We start from the raw sequence: 15,877 nt of genomic DNA, 5'->3' as shown, positions 1-15,877 counted from the left end.
ATAGGTTTTACCCCTTGAGAGTATGGTACACAAATATGGAGTTTAAAATTAAAATAACACAATTTGAACTTGAGTAATGTGTCTAACATAGTTGTATAAGTTGTATATATAGTAATATGGCAGGAGGAAAGCGTGACTAGCTCCATCAGCTTCTCTTTGTATGTCGTACCTTATCAGAAGGCACTTGGATCAGGTAGACACAGTTGACGTTGTTTGGGTACGAGGAAGGGTTATTGGGAGATGCCAGGGTGCCGGTCGGGTCAGAGAAAATAGTGCTGCAAACATCTGAAACGAAATATGAAAATTTAAATTAGAGTAGAGTTTCCTCCCTCCAACGGCTCCTAATGAGAATTTCTCAGTTAGGTTCACTAGTATTTGAAGAGGCATTCTTATACCTCCACCAAGAAGTAGTCCCTTGACCTAAACAATGATCTTTGTGGCTGGTGCATGTCTTAGCAATGATATGGAAGCACACACAAGAGTATAAGTAGGTACCAACATCTACAATTGGCACATAGAGATTCAAGACAATCAGCCCTAGCGCCGATAAAAACACAGTAGAGGTAGGATAGGTTTTCGAAAGCATACATAAAAAGAATCTCTGCGAAAGTAAATTATTTTGAACCAGGAGCAAAAATTTTCTCTCACTTCAGTCTCTCTTTACTGGTCTGTAGTGAGTTGTGTATTCAGATCAAAGGAACATCCATGGTGTATATAGCTATAAAGCCACTTAACTCCTAATGCAATGAAAACATGGAACCCAACGGTAGGTACATTTTCATACCTAGGAATCCAAAGTTCATACTCCATAAAGGGAACACCTAGGGGCATAGCAGAAATCTAACATTAACACCATCTGAAACACCAATATAAGAGGAAAATTTTTCCATAAAGAAGGAAATTGTGCTCAAATCCCATCAGGTTAAGAATTTTGGGATTCAGTCAGAGGATAAATTATGGCATTTCCCTGTTCACCAAATAATTAATAATCGGATTCCCCCAGTGGATAAATGGAAGGATCCCATCAGTGAATGGATACTGGGATCACGGCATGATATGAATTCCAGGATGTCATGAAAGGGAGAATGATGATTTTCCAACAAAGGGATAGATGGAAGGATACAAACAGTAGATGAATGTTTGGATCCTATAAAAGAACAGTGATGGGATCTCATTGGTGGATGTAGCCAGGATGTTTTGAGTATGTGAATGCTGCGATTCCATTGTGTGTCAGTTGTTCAGTCAAATTAACCCCTTCGACGCTCATGACGGAACGGTTCCGTCATGAGCGTCGGTTGAGCTGTGCTCATGACGGAACCGTTCCGTCATGACCACGCCCGCGCAGGTAACGGTCAGCACAGCGGGGGAATCCGCCCCGCATGGAAGGGGTTAAGGCATTAGTACTGAGATCCTATTAGGAAATATGTCCTGGTATCTCATCAGGAGATCAGTAAGGATCCTGTCAGGGAAAGTGCAAAGCAACGCATTGCCTTTGCAATGCGGAAGGAACAACAAATGCGTCTGAACCACTCATTCCATTTACAACACAAGTTGTTACAACGACATGCATTGGGTAAAGCAGCGTTGTACTTTAAAGTCCAACACTTTCCCTAGTGTTGCAGGGACTGGAGTTTGGAATCGTAAATTATACTATTCCAAATTTCAGTTCCCCCAAGGTAAGTCGTTGTAACGCCTTGCATTGTAAATAGAATGCGTGGTTCAGATGCATTTGTTGTTCCGCCCCGTGTTAAGGAACACATGGGAAAGGAAAGTGTGGTTGTATCAGGTATCAGGTGGTAGACCCGTTAGTAGACTAATACTGAAACCATAGCCACAAATAAATAGTTAGATCATGTTTACATATGATTTCTGGGATCTAATTAGTAGCAAACTCCAGGATCCGCTGAATCTATGCTGGGAGTTGAATACAGGGATCCATAAGTAAATTAACGCTGGGATACCGTCATGAACTGAATGCTGACATCTCAACAGGGATGGATGCTAAAATCCAATAAGAGAATAACTGCTGGAATCCAATCAGGGAATACATCATGGAATCAAATCAGAGAATAACTGCTGGAATCCAATCAGAGAATAACCACTGGAATCCAATCAGTGAATAAATGCTGGGATCCAATCGGGATAAATGTTGGGCTCTTATCAGAGGATACACACTGGGATCCCAGTGGTATATATATGCTGGCATCAAGTCATGTGATAAATACTGAGCTCCAATCTGGATAAATGCTGAGATTTCATTCTATCAGCAGGAAGAACAGAGATTGTCGATTGGAGCAGGTTTTAGGTCTCAGCAGTCAGTTGGTCAGTTCTATTTGTCTGCCTTAGCTAAAGATAGTGAAACATATTTATCTTGGCTGATACTGTTAGATTTATCAGCCTCATTCCACACAGTAGACTATGACCTACTGCTTGAATGGCAGCCACTGTGTTGAATGCAGCGCTAGAATGGTTCAGATAATTTCCTGACAGAACAGACACAAAAGGGCTTAATTACAAGAGACCGGAGCGTCACTTTTTTTTACGCTCCTGTGGCGCAGGCCTCTCAATAATATCTATGAGGCGACGCAAAGCCTCCCTACATGGCTTTGCATGACCTCATAAATATGGAGTAAGGCAAGTCAGCGCAAAGTGATGCATTGACTTACGCCGCATCAAGAACACGTTCCATGGGCATTGCGGTGGATGTTCCCACGTAACACCAATGAAATTTGATGATGCCTCAGATTTACAAAATCACTTGGATCTGGGGCAGCTCCAAAATCTTACACCTCCCAAGGGCAGGCGGAACGAGGAAAAATGTTTTCATTTCTCCCATTTTTTCTTCTCTCCACGTGTGCTACATTCTGCAGTACATATAGAATGAGAAAAACGCCTCTCTGGATTGTTTTTGTGCAGGAAGGTGTCAGCAAGGGTGTCTACGTTGGTGCTAGGTAGCAAATTGTGTGCCAGCACAGGGGGAAAGGACAGGAATGCACCATATTTCATCAATACAAATAAAATAACAAAAAAAGTCCCATGATGAATGATATTGGTGGATATTGAGCTGGAATCATTAAAAATGTAATATTACAGCCTAGGAGGACAGATGATGTGACTGTTATGAAGTTTCAGTATCTATCTGTAGACATCCACTCCTTACCGCACTGGTATAGGGTATTGATTTTGGAAACATCCAGGTTGCTAAGCCCAATTCTCTGTCCGATGGGTACGCCAGGATTTGGCTTGGGCACGATGGACGGCTGTCCAGATGTGTTACTGAAAGCATACCTGGGGAAAGGAAGACATCACAGGTAAACTCAGCATGTACGTGCAATTATAGCTAATTATTAATACAGTTCATATAAAACACTACTGCAAGTTAAGGTGAGTCTACAGTGGGAACAGGTGAGGGTCAAATATTTTGTGTTTGCTTAAAATATTGCATATCTTAAAATATTGCATATTTAAACTCAATCTCAATGATTCTCTAGAATTAGCCCCCTGCAGGTCCTGCCCAGCTCAGTCTAAAACGTTTCAGTTCTCCTTTTCATGAGTCTCTAAGCCAGGGGGCAGCACACGCCCACCTCAGTGCCTTTGCCCTCACTTATCATATAAAATCCTAAAAAGCACTGATATGAAAAATTCCTCCAGTGGAGTCTCATGACATTTCCTCTTTTGACAGAGGTTGCATCAGCACTGAGGCATCATCCTCATGCAATTCATCAACAATGGCACTTCCACTCCAAAGCAATCAATCAATCAATCAGTGACACTTATAAAGCGCGCTACATACCCGTAGGGTCTCAAGGCGCTGGGGGGATGGGGGGGGGGGGTGCCGCTACTGCTCGAACAGCCAGGTCTTCAGCTTCTTCCTGAAGGAGAGGTGGTCTTGGGTCAGGCGCAGGTCGGTCGGGAGGGAGTTCCAGGTCTTGGCGGCCAGGTGGGAGAAGGACCTTCCTCCTGTAGTCGCTCTTCGGATGCGGGGGACGGCGGCGAGGGCGTCGTTGGCTGATCGGAGGTGGCGTTTGGGAGCGTAGAAGTTGACTCGGCTGTTGAGGTAGCTCGGGCCTTAGTCGTGTAGGGCCTTGTGTGCGTGGGTGAGGAGGCGGAAGGTGATTCTTTTGTTGACGGGGAGCCAGTGAAGGTCTCTCAGATGTCCGGAGATGTGGCTGGTTCGTGGGATGTCGAGGATGAGTCTGGCTGAGGCGTTCTGGATCCGCTGGAGTCTCTTCTGGAGCTTGGCGGTGGTACCGGCGTAGAGGGCGTTGCCGTAGTCCAGTCGGCTGGTGACGAGGGCCTGGGTGACGGTCTTCCTGGTCTCGGTGGGGATCCACCAGAAGATCTTCCGTAGCATGCGTAGGATGTTGAAGCACGCCGAGGTGACGAGTTATTCACCAATTCAGACGACACATAGATGCCCTTCCTCACATGTGAACATTACACTCTATGGGAAGATGTTCACTGACACAGCCAAGACTCAACTTCCCTTTCTCACTTCATCATCTATGGCAGTTCAACACTGTGGCAACTTCATACGCCAGCCCAGCCATCATTCCGTACCCCGCTTCATATACAGAGCGTTGATCCTAACAAATCGTGTTCACCAACACAGCCATGATGGTACTACTCTTCTTCACCCATGGACATTCAACTCTACGGGAACATGTTCACTGACACACCCATGAATATACTGACCTTTCTCACTTTCATCACCTTAGCCACTTTCTGGCACTCATGACACCAACACAACCATCCTTCAACTGCACCTCTTCTATTCTAATAGACACAGTCAGCACTCTGTTGCCCTTCCTCTCATATACAGATCCTAATATGACCATGCTCTGCTACCTGTACCCCCACCACCATCAAATGCAAAATATACACCACCCTCTACTTCCCCGGTCCAGCAATCTCAGCGCTGATCAAAGAGATCACATCAGAATGGGATCAGAATCACTGGGTGTGATTTAGGGTTTGATGGACGGAGAATAAGGTGGGTGGCGGAGGACATAACCTATGCCATCCCAACAGTACTCCATCGCCAAATTTAGACATGACTGCCACCCCAGAAGTCATCTCTGCACATAACAAGGATATCACCATCACAGCGGTTCCTTTCAGTTACTAAAAGGTTTCACCCAGATTGTGGGTGATTCTCCCTGTCCCTCATTGCTATGGGGCATATTATCAACAACGGCGTTAAAATTATCGCCGCTTTAGCGTCAGAAAACTGCCGCTAAAGCGGCGATAATGAACTTGATAATATGCCCTGGAAATTTCCCATAGAAGCCCATGTTCTGGTGTCAACATGGGCTTCTATGGGAATTCTCTGCGGCATAATGTTAAGCACATTATCGCTGCTTTAGCGGCAGTTTTCTGCTGATAATATGCCCCAGGTTTTTCCTGGCAGTGATGGACAGGAAAAAAAGATATTACACCATCCACCCTAAATAGGTCTGGCATTGTAATGCCATTCTTCAGATGGCCACTACTATATTGAGCTGTCGGAGGAAATACTTCATCAACAGAGCCAACAGGGGCTCTGTCAACTGGATACCGAGGGTCTGCCCATCTCTAAATGACGCGGGCTGTCCTAGGGTTTGGCGAACAGGGTAATCCGTCATATTTGCAATGGAGTACACTGTCTGCCTAAATCTAAGTAAGGGTCACTGTCTATATGTAAAAGCCTTTAATGAGAGTTTTAAACAGAACATCTCTTCTTAGCTGAGCATCGGAGACTTACTTCCCATAATGCATCACTGAGGAGTAGTCGTATGGCAGGCCAAGGTTGTTGGTGTTTTCTTTGCCGAAGTTGACGGTGTATTCTGTTAAGATGAACAGACGGTAAATATGAGTTAGTGATGACTGAACCTGACATGGCACATTTCAATAAAGAGAAAATCCCTGCTCTATAGGGGGCAGTGCTGCTCTATAGGGGTTAGAAATAGTCTAATGGCTAAAGTGTTACATTTGGAACAGGGGGGGTTGGGTTCAAATCTCAGCCTTGGAACAAGTTTGAAAAGCATGTGATTTATGTTAATTCACTTAATCGCATCGGCATTTGAAATTAAATCGTGTGATTCTAAATTTAAATCCTATTTGATGAAGAGCACCATCTTACTCTCAAGCGAGGTTCACACTGAATAAATACCAAAGCCTCCATCCATCCAGGAGGGGTGTACTGGAATTTCGGCCATGTTGAAAGAGTACTTACGGTTGTCTTTTTGAAGGGAAAATCATCATGTTTTATCCTTAGGAAAACGTTTTTGCCTCATAAAATGATCCAACCCCCTTGATAATCTCCATGGTGCACCCTTCACCTTAGATTGTATTGTATTTTATTGTAGTTGCATTTATATAGCGCTTACTACCCCTGACAAGGCATTGAAGCACTTTTTGCTGGGGAGCACAATGATCCGGGCACCCAAGGTTTAGCATTAGTCTTGTGCTCTCAAAAAAAAACCTTCCATGCATTTACTCCAGTTTCGTTGAGGAAGAGTAAATTATTAGGAGTTAGGTGTAATCATTTTGGAAGTGGAGGGTATGTGCGTTCTAATAGATGATTAGTGGGATTAATACATACAAGAGGAGATTAGGTATTATTAGTTTGCAGGAATTGCTTTCAAAGCAGAGGTGGTTTTGTCAAAAATTTGGAATAAATGAGGACATAAGCAGTAATACAATAATGAAGATTAAGGCAAACATGCCTGTGACTTAAAATAGGCTGTGCTCAGAGAGAGGAGACACACAGAATATGACAAATAAGGAGATAGGCGGTCAAATGAAAGGTTGAGGGGAGTTTTCATGCAGAGTTTTGGGACCACAGAGGAGGCTTTTTGAGATGCTATGAAATCGGAGGATGAAGAAACTGCCCACAGAAACACTAACATGTGTATGTGAGATAGTGGAGTGAGAAAGAGTGATGCTCAATGTGCTGTACTTCTCATCTGGGCCCAGATGAAAACACACGCTTTGTGCTTGGGTTTGTGTTACTTTTCTAGTGCAAACCTGATGAAAAGTGTTCAGGTGGGATTTACAATCCAATGCAAATCTCAATTTCCATTCCAAAGTAACGCAAAGTCGCTTTTTGCACTGCCTTGCATTACTTTGAGTCAAAAGGGCAGTCCATGGGTGGTCCATGGGTGGTCCTATGCAACCACCCAGGGGTTTTGACGTAAATCCCTATCTACAACAAATTGTAGACAGGGATTTGGCCCAAAATCCTGCGCTTCCTCGAGGGAAGTGTAAGAAGGTGAAATGTTTTAATTTCTCCTTATTTCTCCCACTTTGCATGTGTGCTGCATTGTACAGTATACAAACAACAATTGAGAAAAGTTTTAAAGCATAGTTTTTGTATTGAAAGGGATGCTGCAGCCCCTGCAGTGCAGCAAATTATGTTTAAATCTGGGCCCGTCTCTCTGTAGCGGGGCACTGTAGTTGTCATTCAATGACCCTCATTATCAACATCATGAAAATGCATTTAAACACACTTTACGTTTCATCCTGTGCAGGAAATTTTATGGTATGCAAAGAACAAATGGTTTCAAATGAGACATTGCTTCAGTAAACCCCCTCAGCAGTAGGCCACGAGCCAGGACCAGCAATGTAGGCCATTGGTACCACTCGGGCTGGGTTCTAACATGAGATGTTTGCAAGGTATGGATGCCTAGAGATGGAAAATATGTGATAGCAAGTTATCACTCTTTGCCTTTTGACTGTTATTATTGGATTAGCAACCATAGCCCAAAAATAAAAATTTTATTCATATTCTTGATAAATATACAAATTCATCATAATATGTGGAAAAATAAATCTATATCCACAAGATTAGTTAAATTCAATATTATTTTAAAAAAATAGGATTATTAATTGTAATAATAACAATACAGTCCTTAAAAAAATACCAATAAAAATTAATTGTATTCGTTTTATATTGATATAGATTATATGCATAATTTTCACTTACTATTTCAAATAATAATAGTTGCTATATCTTACATAGGCAATGTATGTCATGAGTGAACATAAACCCAATTGTATCATTCAGATTTGTTGTCATCATCTTCTTCATCTGAACCGGTGTCGTCATTGTCTGCGTCTGTTTGATTTTCACAGACGGGAAGTCTGCACATGACAGTGCACTTGAGGTCATTTAGACTGCAGACACATGTTGGCAGTTTGCCGTTCCTAAAGCAGTTGCAAGCTAGTTGATCTAACACAGCCTAAGGTGCTGGCTGCCCCTCCATCCAGTCCACTACCAGTTGCTCTGCTCCCCCGCGTGTTTCCAAATTCCTCCCTCTCCCAATTGGACTAGGTGTCTGTGGATCATTCAGAAGACATCTCTTGCTTATACTTGCTTAAATATTTACACGTTCTGCATGTTTCTTCAGACCGTCCCTGCAAGAGGGAAGTTGACCCTCTATCTCTCCCTTCTTTACACAGAATAGGTGATATATCAAGTAATTCACTTGAGGAACCAAAGTCTTTGGTGTATACAGCAAGCACGAGAATTGTTCCAATTTGTCCATTAGTCCTTCAGAGAGATCCCATTCATCTCTGAGCTGCGAAAATGTTTCCTGTGTATGTCTGTTAGCAGACAGGATTTTGAATGCACTTACTTTTCCCGCAAATGTGCTTAATGTGACATCCGGTAAACGTATCACAGCTCGACAAACGTGAAAGTTATTTTCCCAATGTAAAGGACTCTCACGTATATTTTAATGCCACATCTCAGAAACAATTTCGCCATGATTCTGTCATGGAATCACAAACACATAGTAAACATATTGGTGCCATCTGAGCTTACCATTACTGCCTCATAACCCTCATTAGCAGCGTGTGCAGCATGCAGCAACAACCAACCATCTGATTCTTCGAGTGTACTGTTGAGATCGGGCATTTTGTGGCTCCTTTCAGATGTTATTTTGTAGTATTTATCTTCACAGTTCGCGAGCAGTGTTTTATTTTCAAGTTTTAGAAAATACTCTGGTTCCCTCCATTCAGTAACAAGAAATGCAAGGAGAGCTGTTTTATTCCTTACATGGCTTAGGAATTTCCTCCACTATGTGACAATCTGGGACGGTGAGATGCTCTGTAACTGGTGCCCGAGTTCTTCCCCTCTGATTGTCCTTTCGCTGTTCTTAATAGACGTCTCATTGTAAGTATCAAGCACAACATTAATTCTTTGACTCCTATTTCCTTCCTGCAAAGCCATGGACAAGGCAGACATAGCCACCTTACCGAAGTTTGATTCCTCTCCTTTTACTCTCCTAAGAAGAACCATACCATGAATCACCGTGGCTAAATTTCCAGGTATTTCCTCAGAAGGGGGTAATATTTTTCTGCAAGTACGTTGCTAAAACAATTTTGTTTCACTTTCACAAAAGACCTCCTGGAGTTGCTAAAGCCCAGGGTAAAGGTCCTAAGGGACGAGAGAGTACATCCGCCATTTGAAGGTTTGGATTCTGTGCTGTCACAATGATTCAGATAGTGCTTTGTCTGCTTTTATAATGATTATTCTAACATTGCTGTTCACTGCCTTCTTCTTCAAATGTTAGTTTAGGTTTTTAGTTTGTTCATTTTCATTGGGTCATTACATTTTTTAATAGGTGGACTATTCTCAAGTCGCTCAAGTTTGAAGTCCTTACAGCACTGTTCACCTATTTCATGTGCCTCCATTATGTTGGATTCTATGTTTTGTGATTACTATTTTGCCGTGGATAGACTAATGAGATCATTTGGCCCAACAAATGAGTTTATCCAGCTTTGAGCCAGACTAACAGCTCTAGTAATAGTATTTTCGTCTTTATCAATTTGTGACTTATCTAGGTCTGCGTGAGTAAGATCTGATCTGTTGTTACAAACTATTTCTCTTATCTGACACAAAAAGGCGCTCCGTGTTCAGCCGTCAGATAATATGATTTCACAGCACCCACCTTGAGGTTGAACCTTGTCGTACCACCCAGAGTCTGCATGTCTTTGTTGACTGTTACCTCCATAGCTTGATCGACCGACCGGAATTCGTCCAAACGGATTAACATCTGACAGTTGAACTGAAAAGCATCTGTTGATGAAGTTGTGGTGTATCTCTAGATGTTTCACTGCAAGTAATGTTATTTCAGCATAGTATATAGGAAGATATCTAGCGTAGTTAATACTGTCATACGCAAAACACCATGGGAACATGGAGCGAATGGCGGTAAGATGTAAATGCCAATTTACTTCTTGAGCAGCACACAGCAGAGCCAGCAAAACATATTCAACCATATCCACATACGACATCCAAAATGCAGAGATCCATTCTTATGATGAAGATGTTCCAGGAATACATACCAAAGCTGTTTTACTTCGGCAAAGGCAACATTCTGCAAGAGGTCGTCTAATCTGTTGACATAGGTATTTTGCAAAGTCATTAACATCCTCAATGAAGGAGTAGACTACTTGAATTTTCCCTTTGTAATTCTTCTCCACCCAGGGGGTAAGTTCCAACCAAGCCAGTCTCAACATTGCTTCATGCACACAATTGTGTACTCGAACAGCATGATTGTACATACGACCTTCTAGTACTGATGATATAAAAATTGTACATATGACTTTTTAGTACTGATGATATTGATCCTTCTGCTATCATATTTGCTTCAATGCAAAGGTTGCAAAGTCCAAATTCTTGAAAGCGGCTCCCAAGAAAGGACATGACATTGCAAATGATGTGAAAGATGCCCATTCGAAGAATGATTCTGTTGTACTTTGCTTTATTCTTCCACACGATTTCAGTTGCTTTTGCGTAGAGAGCTTGATCCATGACCACTACGATTTTCGCCAAATACAATAACTCCCTTATCAGCTCTGACTGTTTCAAAATTTCAGAAACAGTTGTCAACTCATTTACAAGGGCATTAATGGTGGGCAAGTAGCCAGTAGAATCATTTGATACACGAACTAGGTCTCTAGTACTGATTTTAAATCCTGTCCAACTTTATATTATCTGTGCAAGGCTAACTTCTTGTCTTGTAACAACCCAGATTATGTTCTTATTTTGTACAAGCTTCAATTGGGCAACATATTCTGGCATGACTTCTGTACTCGTTATCAATGGCTGAGGCCCAGCTCGTTCACCAGAGACATACTTGAACAATTCTTCAGTATTTGTGATAGTCGATGTTTAAACAACTTGGGCTGCACAGCTATACCATTAACCGGATAAGTTGTGCCCTTACCAGTAAGAGTCTCCTCCATCCTATCAATGTTATCCCTTGCTAAGTTAGTGAAGACATGTGCTGAATGTCGACTGGAAGAACAATTTGCTCATTATAGTAGCAGCAAGTTTCTGAAGACATAAGGCAGCATCATTTTCTTTCAGTTGTGAATATGAAATACCATGACCAAGTATGTTCAGAGCGCGAATGATTTCAACATTGTCTGTCAGCGTTTTATGGTGTATGGGAGCAACAAATGCTTGGGGGGTTTCTGCTGGCCATTTTCACTGCATATATAGTATACTGACTGAATGATTGCATAAATAAGGTGACCCTTTTGGTTGGCTTTGTGTTTTCTGGATCTACATCAAGGTATCTTGGGAGTGGAGTGGTAACACACAAAAGGCAAAGAGTTATGACTAGCTGTCAAATATTTTCCATCTCTAGGCATCCATACCTTGCTAATAAATTATATAGTGATAACTTTTCGGCGTGTGACAATAACGAATATTGATCACCGTTACCAAGACTCAGATTGGTAGAAAAAGTGAGTTAGTAGGTTTCTGTGTTCAAATTTTAGCTGAACCAATGAGGTGTTTAAATCAGTGCAAAGGTGTGCCCATCGGGAATCTGAGTTGTATTTAGTTTTCCCTCTTAGTGGTAAGTGGAGCCCGGGGGTGTCACTGACCGGGTGAGATGTACTGCCACATAATGGTCACGTAATTGTCGCGGTCGCTGCGGTTCTGCTCATGGTAGAAGCCCAGAGCATGGTTCAGCTCATGCTGGATGGCTCCTTTCGACATACATCCCGCGGAGAGAGATACCTGCTGACCTCCTCCTGACTTCCCGATGACCGACCAGCACCTACAGGAGAAGATGGAGAAGGGAGATCAATAAATAACTGCAATGGCACCTTTGGAGAAAGAATATTACAATCTTACCTCATATAAGGAATCGGCCTGTGCATCTACTCTCTGACTGTCACTGTCTGTAAGGGAGGAGGGATTCTAGGACAGTGACACTGTGCAGTATAGGGTGTGATAAAAGACCTTGCATGTAAAGTAAAGCTGTGTCATCCTGAACCAGTTTGATTCATTTCTGGCCTTTCCTGTGACAGTCTGCCTGTGAGGGCAGATCTACCAGCTGTCCATGGGTAAATCTGTTCAGCCGGGTCTAGTGGCTCAGTGGACTAATGCGTCCATTGCAGGGGCCTGTGTTCTACTTCATGGTCACAGGTTCAAATCCTGGCGGGTCCACTCAGCCTTTCATCCATCTGATGTCGATAAAATGAGTACCATTGAGTTGGGTAACAATGAACATCTGTTATTCAGCGCCAAGAGACCTCTGGGTGAACGTGCGCTTTACAAATACACATGTTATGTTATAGCTATGATTCATACTCCAATGAAGTCAGTGTTCCGGTTGTGTGTGGAATGTTACATGTGTGTTGTGTAGCTAAGAAAGCATATACATTAAGGGTGCTGTCTTAAATGATGGGTTGCTTTAGGAAGTCTTTACCCTTTGTAGACTTATTTCTGCCTCTGGAATCTTGACATGGAGACCTCATGGATCTATGGGTGGGTCTTTCCTGTTAGGCCCAACATTTTTGTTCAGCAAAAGGACTCAAGACCTACTTCTGCCCCTGTGTTGTGATGGCCATTGCCCAGAAAGACCAGTCCAATTAAACATCAGGCATATCAAAGCCTTGCTGATACGTTGCAGCACTTTGTCTGGCACCTTTGCTCTACTGACCAGGAGAATTATAAACACCACCATAATAAAAGAGTGAAGACCCATTCCTGGCTGTAGAAGAGAACAATATAACATCCTCCTATAGTATAACCCCATGCATGGACTCCAACTGCACTGACATACTAGAAGCGTGCTAGGGTATTGCTTGAGGTTGTATTTTGGTCACTTGAGTAGCTAGGACCTTCTGTGTTTTATGTGTTCTCTATGTTAACTTCCTTGCATTCTTTTGTGTAAATGTAATGCACATTCAAAATCAACAAATAGCCTTTACTGGGCGTTTAGTTAATTGTGTGCAATCCCTTTTATTGTACCGTGAGTTTCAAACCCTCAACCACCTCCTGGAGCAAGCCTTGGCTACTCACCCTTGCTGCTCTTATGCTTCCACTAGGACAATAGGAGGAACTTAGTGTTAGACCTGGCTTCCTTGACAAGGTTTCTACTAACAATTTGACTTCAGACCTCCCGTTTTTACGGACTTCGTTTCTGCTGCCCAAAGTATTCTGCACACTTTACCACTGCTAACCAATGCTAAGATGGTTGTGGTATTTCCCTAAGTTGTGTTAACATTGGCTTATCCACAAATGGCATATTTAATTTACTTATAAGTCCCTACTAATGTGTACTTCCTGTGCTCAGGGCCTATAAATTAAGTTCTACCTATGGGCCTGTAACACTGATTGTGCCAGCCACTTAAGTAGCCATATAAACATGCCTCAAGCCTGCCATTGCACAGCCAGTGTATGCAGTTTTAAACCACCATGTCTCCCAGGCAAGTTAAACTTCTTGACAGCCCGAAACCTTTTTCTTTTTAATACCTATACATCACCCCCAGGGTAGGCCCTGAACAGCCCAGAGGGCAGGGTGCAGTGTATTTAAAAACAGGACATGTACTTTTAGGTTGTACATGTCTTGGTAGTGAAAAATTCTTAATTTATTTTTCACTACTGCAAGACCTACATCTTCTGTAGGATAACATTGGGATTACCTTATGACATTCTATTAGTGTAATGTCCAAATGGGAAGATATGATTGGTTCAAGTTTGGTGTCTCTGGAATCCTAATTTAAACTGCTAATTTGAGGTGAATTCGGATTTTAAATTACAAGCTTGAAAATGCCTCTTTTAGAAAGTGGGATTTTGTTTTGCCTTATCCATTTGGTGCCAGCAGCCTGTCTCTGATCACATGTCTGGGATGGGTGAGAGCTGGGCTTTGTGTATTCCTCCTAGACAGCCACACACAATGAGAGCTTAGATGTGACCTGATTGGCCATCCTGACAGAATGGAAGGGAGGAGCCGGGCACAGCCTCACATAAACCTGAATAGGCTGCGTCTTGTCCACACACTAAGAGCTCCATACACCTCCCTCCCCATGGTGATGCTGGAGCCAGGGCAGAAAAGAAGGGAATCTGTTCACTTCAAATGCATCTCTTTGAAGTCCCCTCAGTTCAAAGGCATCACTGGGTATAAGAACTGGACCTCAGGCACCACAACTTCAGTGTATTTCTGGACCTGTGGATACTCTTCCAGTATACTCCACTGCTATTCTGCTGGACTCTAGCTTTGCTGTGCTGACCTGCTGGCTCCTGCCCTACATAACAGGCTTCCAATAACCTTGCATCTGCACCTGGACTCTGTGATCTGAGTCTACCCTGCCAAGTGGACCCTCGAAAGTGGTGCAACCCTATTCTTGGACCTTTCGGAATTTTGGCCTAATGTGATTACCAGCAGAACCAATACTTCTTTTCTGCTGAGCGGTGTATCTTCCAGCCAAACTGACACATCTCCTCAGCTGAACGACGCATCCTCGTGCAGAAAAAAGCACTCCTGCCGTTGCATTGATTGGGCCTGGTGCAGAAGGTTGGCACTGTCATTTGCATCTTTGGATCTAACGCATCACTGAAGGCGTTATGCATCTCTGACCCTGGTCCTCGTATCCTTCATCTATGGCAGCGCAACAACAACGCTTGCCTCTGCATCGCTGCATCGCAGCCTCGGAGCTCATTGGAACTGACACATCACCCCAAATGTGTGCCGCATCCTCGACGCCCAGACATCGCATCTCAAGATCCCATCAATGGGATCCTCGAAAACAATGCACAGGACCTCGCTGCGCATCTCGGAACTAATGCATCGATTTGACTGTGCAACGCTACTTGTCTCCAATCCATGCAACGCTCCGCAACCAGGATTTAAGGTACTTTGTTCAGCTGGCCTAACGTGGTGCTTGTAGCCGGCCTGTGCTCCATTGCGGGCAGCTTGGACTTGTGACTTTGTCCTGATCTGGCATGACCAGATATCTCTTTTGGCGCTTTGTTCTTTTTGGAGCTATTTTTCTCTAAATATTTGAAATTCAATATCTGTGGTTTCCTTGATTGGATTTTAGTTGTTTTGGTCTGGTTTTATTTATTAAAATATTCTCTATTTTTCTAAACCTGGTGTGGGATCTTTTAGTTTGGTGCTTTCACTGTTTTACTGTTTGAAGTGTTGCACAAATACTTTACGCATCACCTTCAAGTGAAGCCTGACTGCTCTGTGCCAAGCTACCAGAGGGTGAGTACTGGCTAATTTGGGGATTAATGGTGCCTTACTCTGCCTAGGACTGTGGTTACTGTTTGACCAGGGCACTCACCCCAGTCAACCAGAAACCAAATTTCTAACACTTAGGGGGATATTCACAAGGATCTATCTCTGATTTAACGGCACTTTAGTGCAGCCAAAGTTGTGATAAATGTATCTCCCCATTCACAAGCTGGCGTTACCAGCCCACAGCACCAGTTTACTCATGATAGCAGCCACAAAAAACATCGCCATGGATTACCCCCGCAATTATCGCTAATGAGTTGCAGAGTAGGCGATCCTGTGCCAAAAGCCACGACAACACAACTCCACAACATTCACAATGACCAAACAGAACTGCGATAAGAACACAA

The 15,877-nt window shown here is 43.0% G+C and overlaps 1 protein-coding gene across 1 annotated transcript in view; it reads right to left on the bottom strand.

The window, feature by feature from the left end:
• LOC146859672 (astacin-like metalloendopeptidase) overlaps nucleotides 1–15,877 on the bottom strand; it is a 113,121-nt gene that overhangs the window by 70,577 nt on the left and 26,667 nt on the right. The window contains exons 6-9 of the mRNA XM_085643426.1: nucleotides 11,884–12,059; nucleotides 5,744–5,825; nucleotides 3,161–3,288; nucleotides 170–285 (exon numbers count right to left, since the gene is read on the bottom strand). Coding sequence (XP_085499552.1) covers nucleotides 170–285; nucleotides 3,161–3,288; nucleotides 5,744–5,825; nucleotides 11,884–12,059 — 502 coding nt within the window. The remainder of the gene's footprint in view (nucleotides 1–169; nucleotides 286–3,160; nucleotides 3,289–5,743; nucleotides 5,826–11,883; nucleotides 12,060–15,877) is intronic.

Source organism: Triturus cristatus, chromosome 3_1 (assembly GCF_964204655.1).
Source record: "Triturus cristatus chromosome 3_1, aTriCri1.1, whole genome shotgun sequence".
Lineage (NCBI taxonomy): Eukaryota > Metazoa > Chordata > Amphibia > Caudata > Salamandridae > Triturus > Triturus cristatus.
The sequence above is the reverse complement of the archived record's forward strand: the minus strand, read 5'-3'. Positions and strand labels throughout refer to the sequence as shown.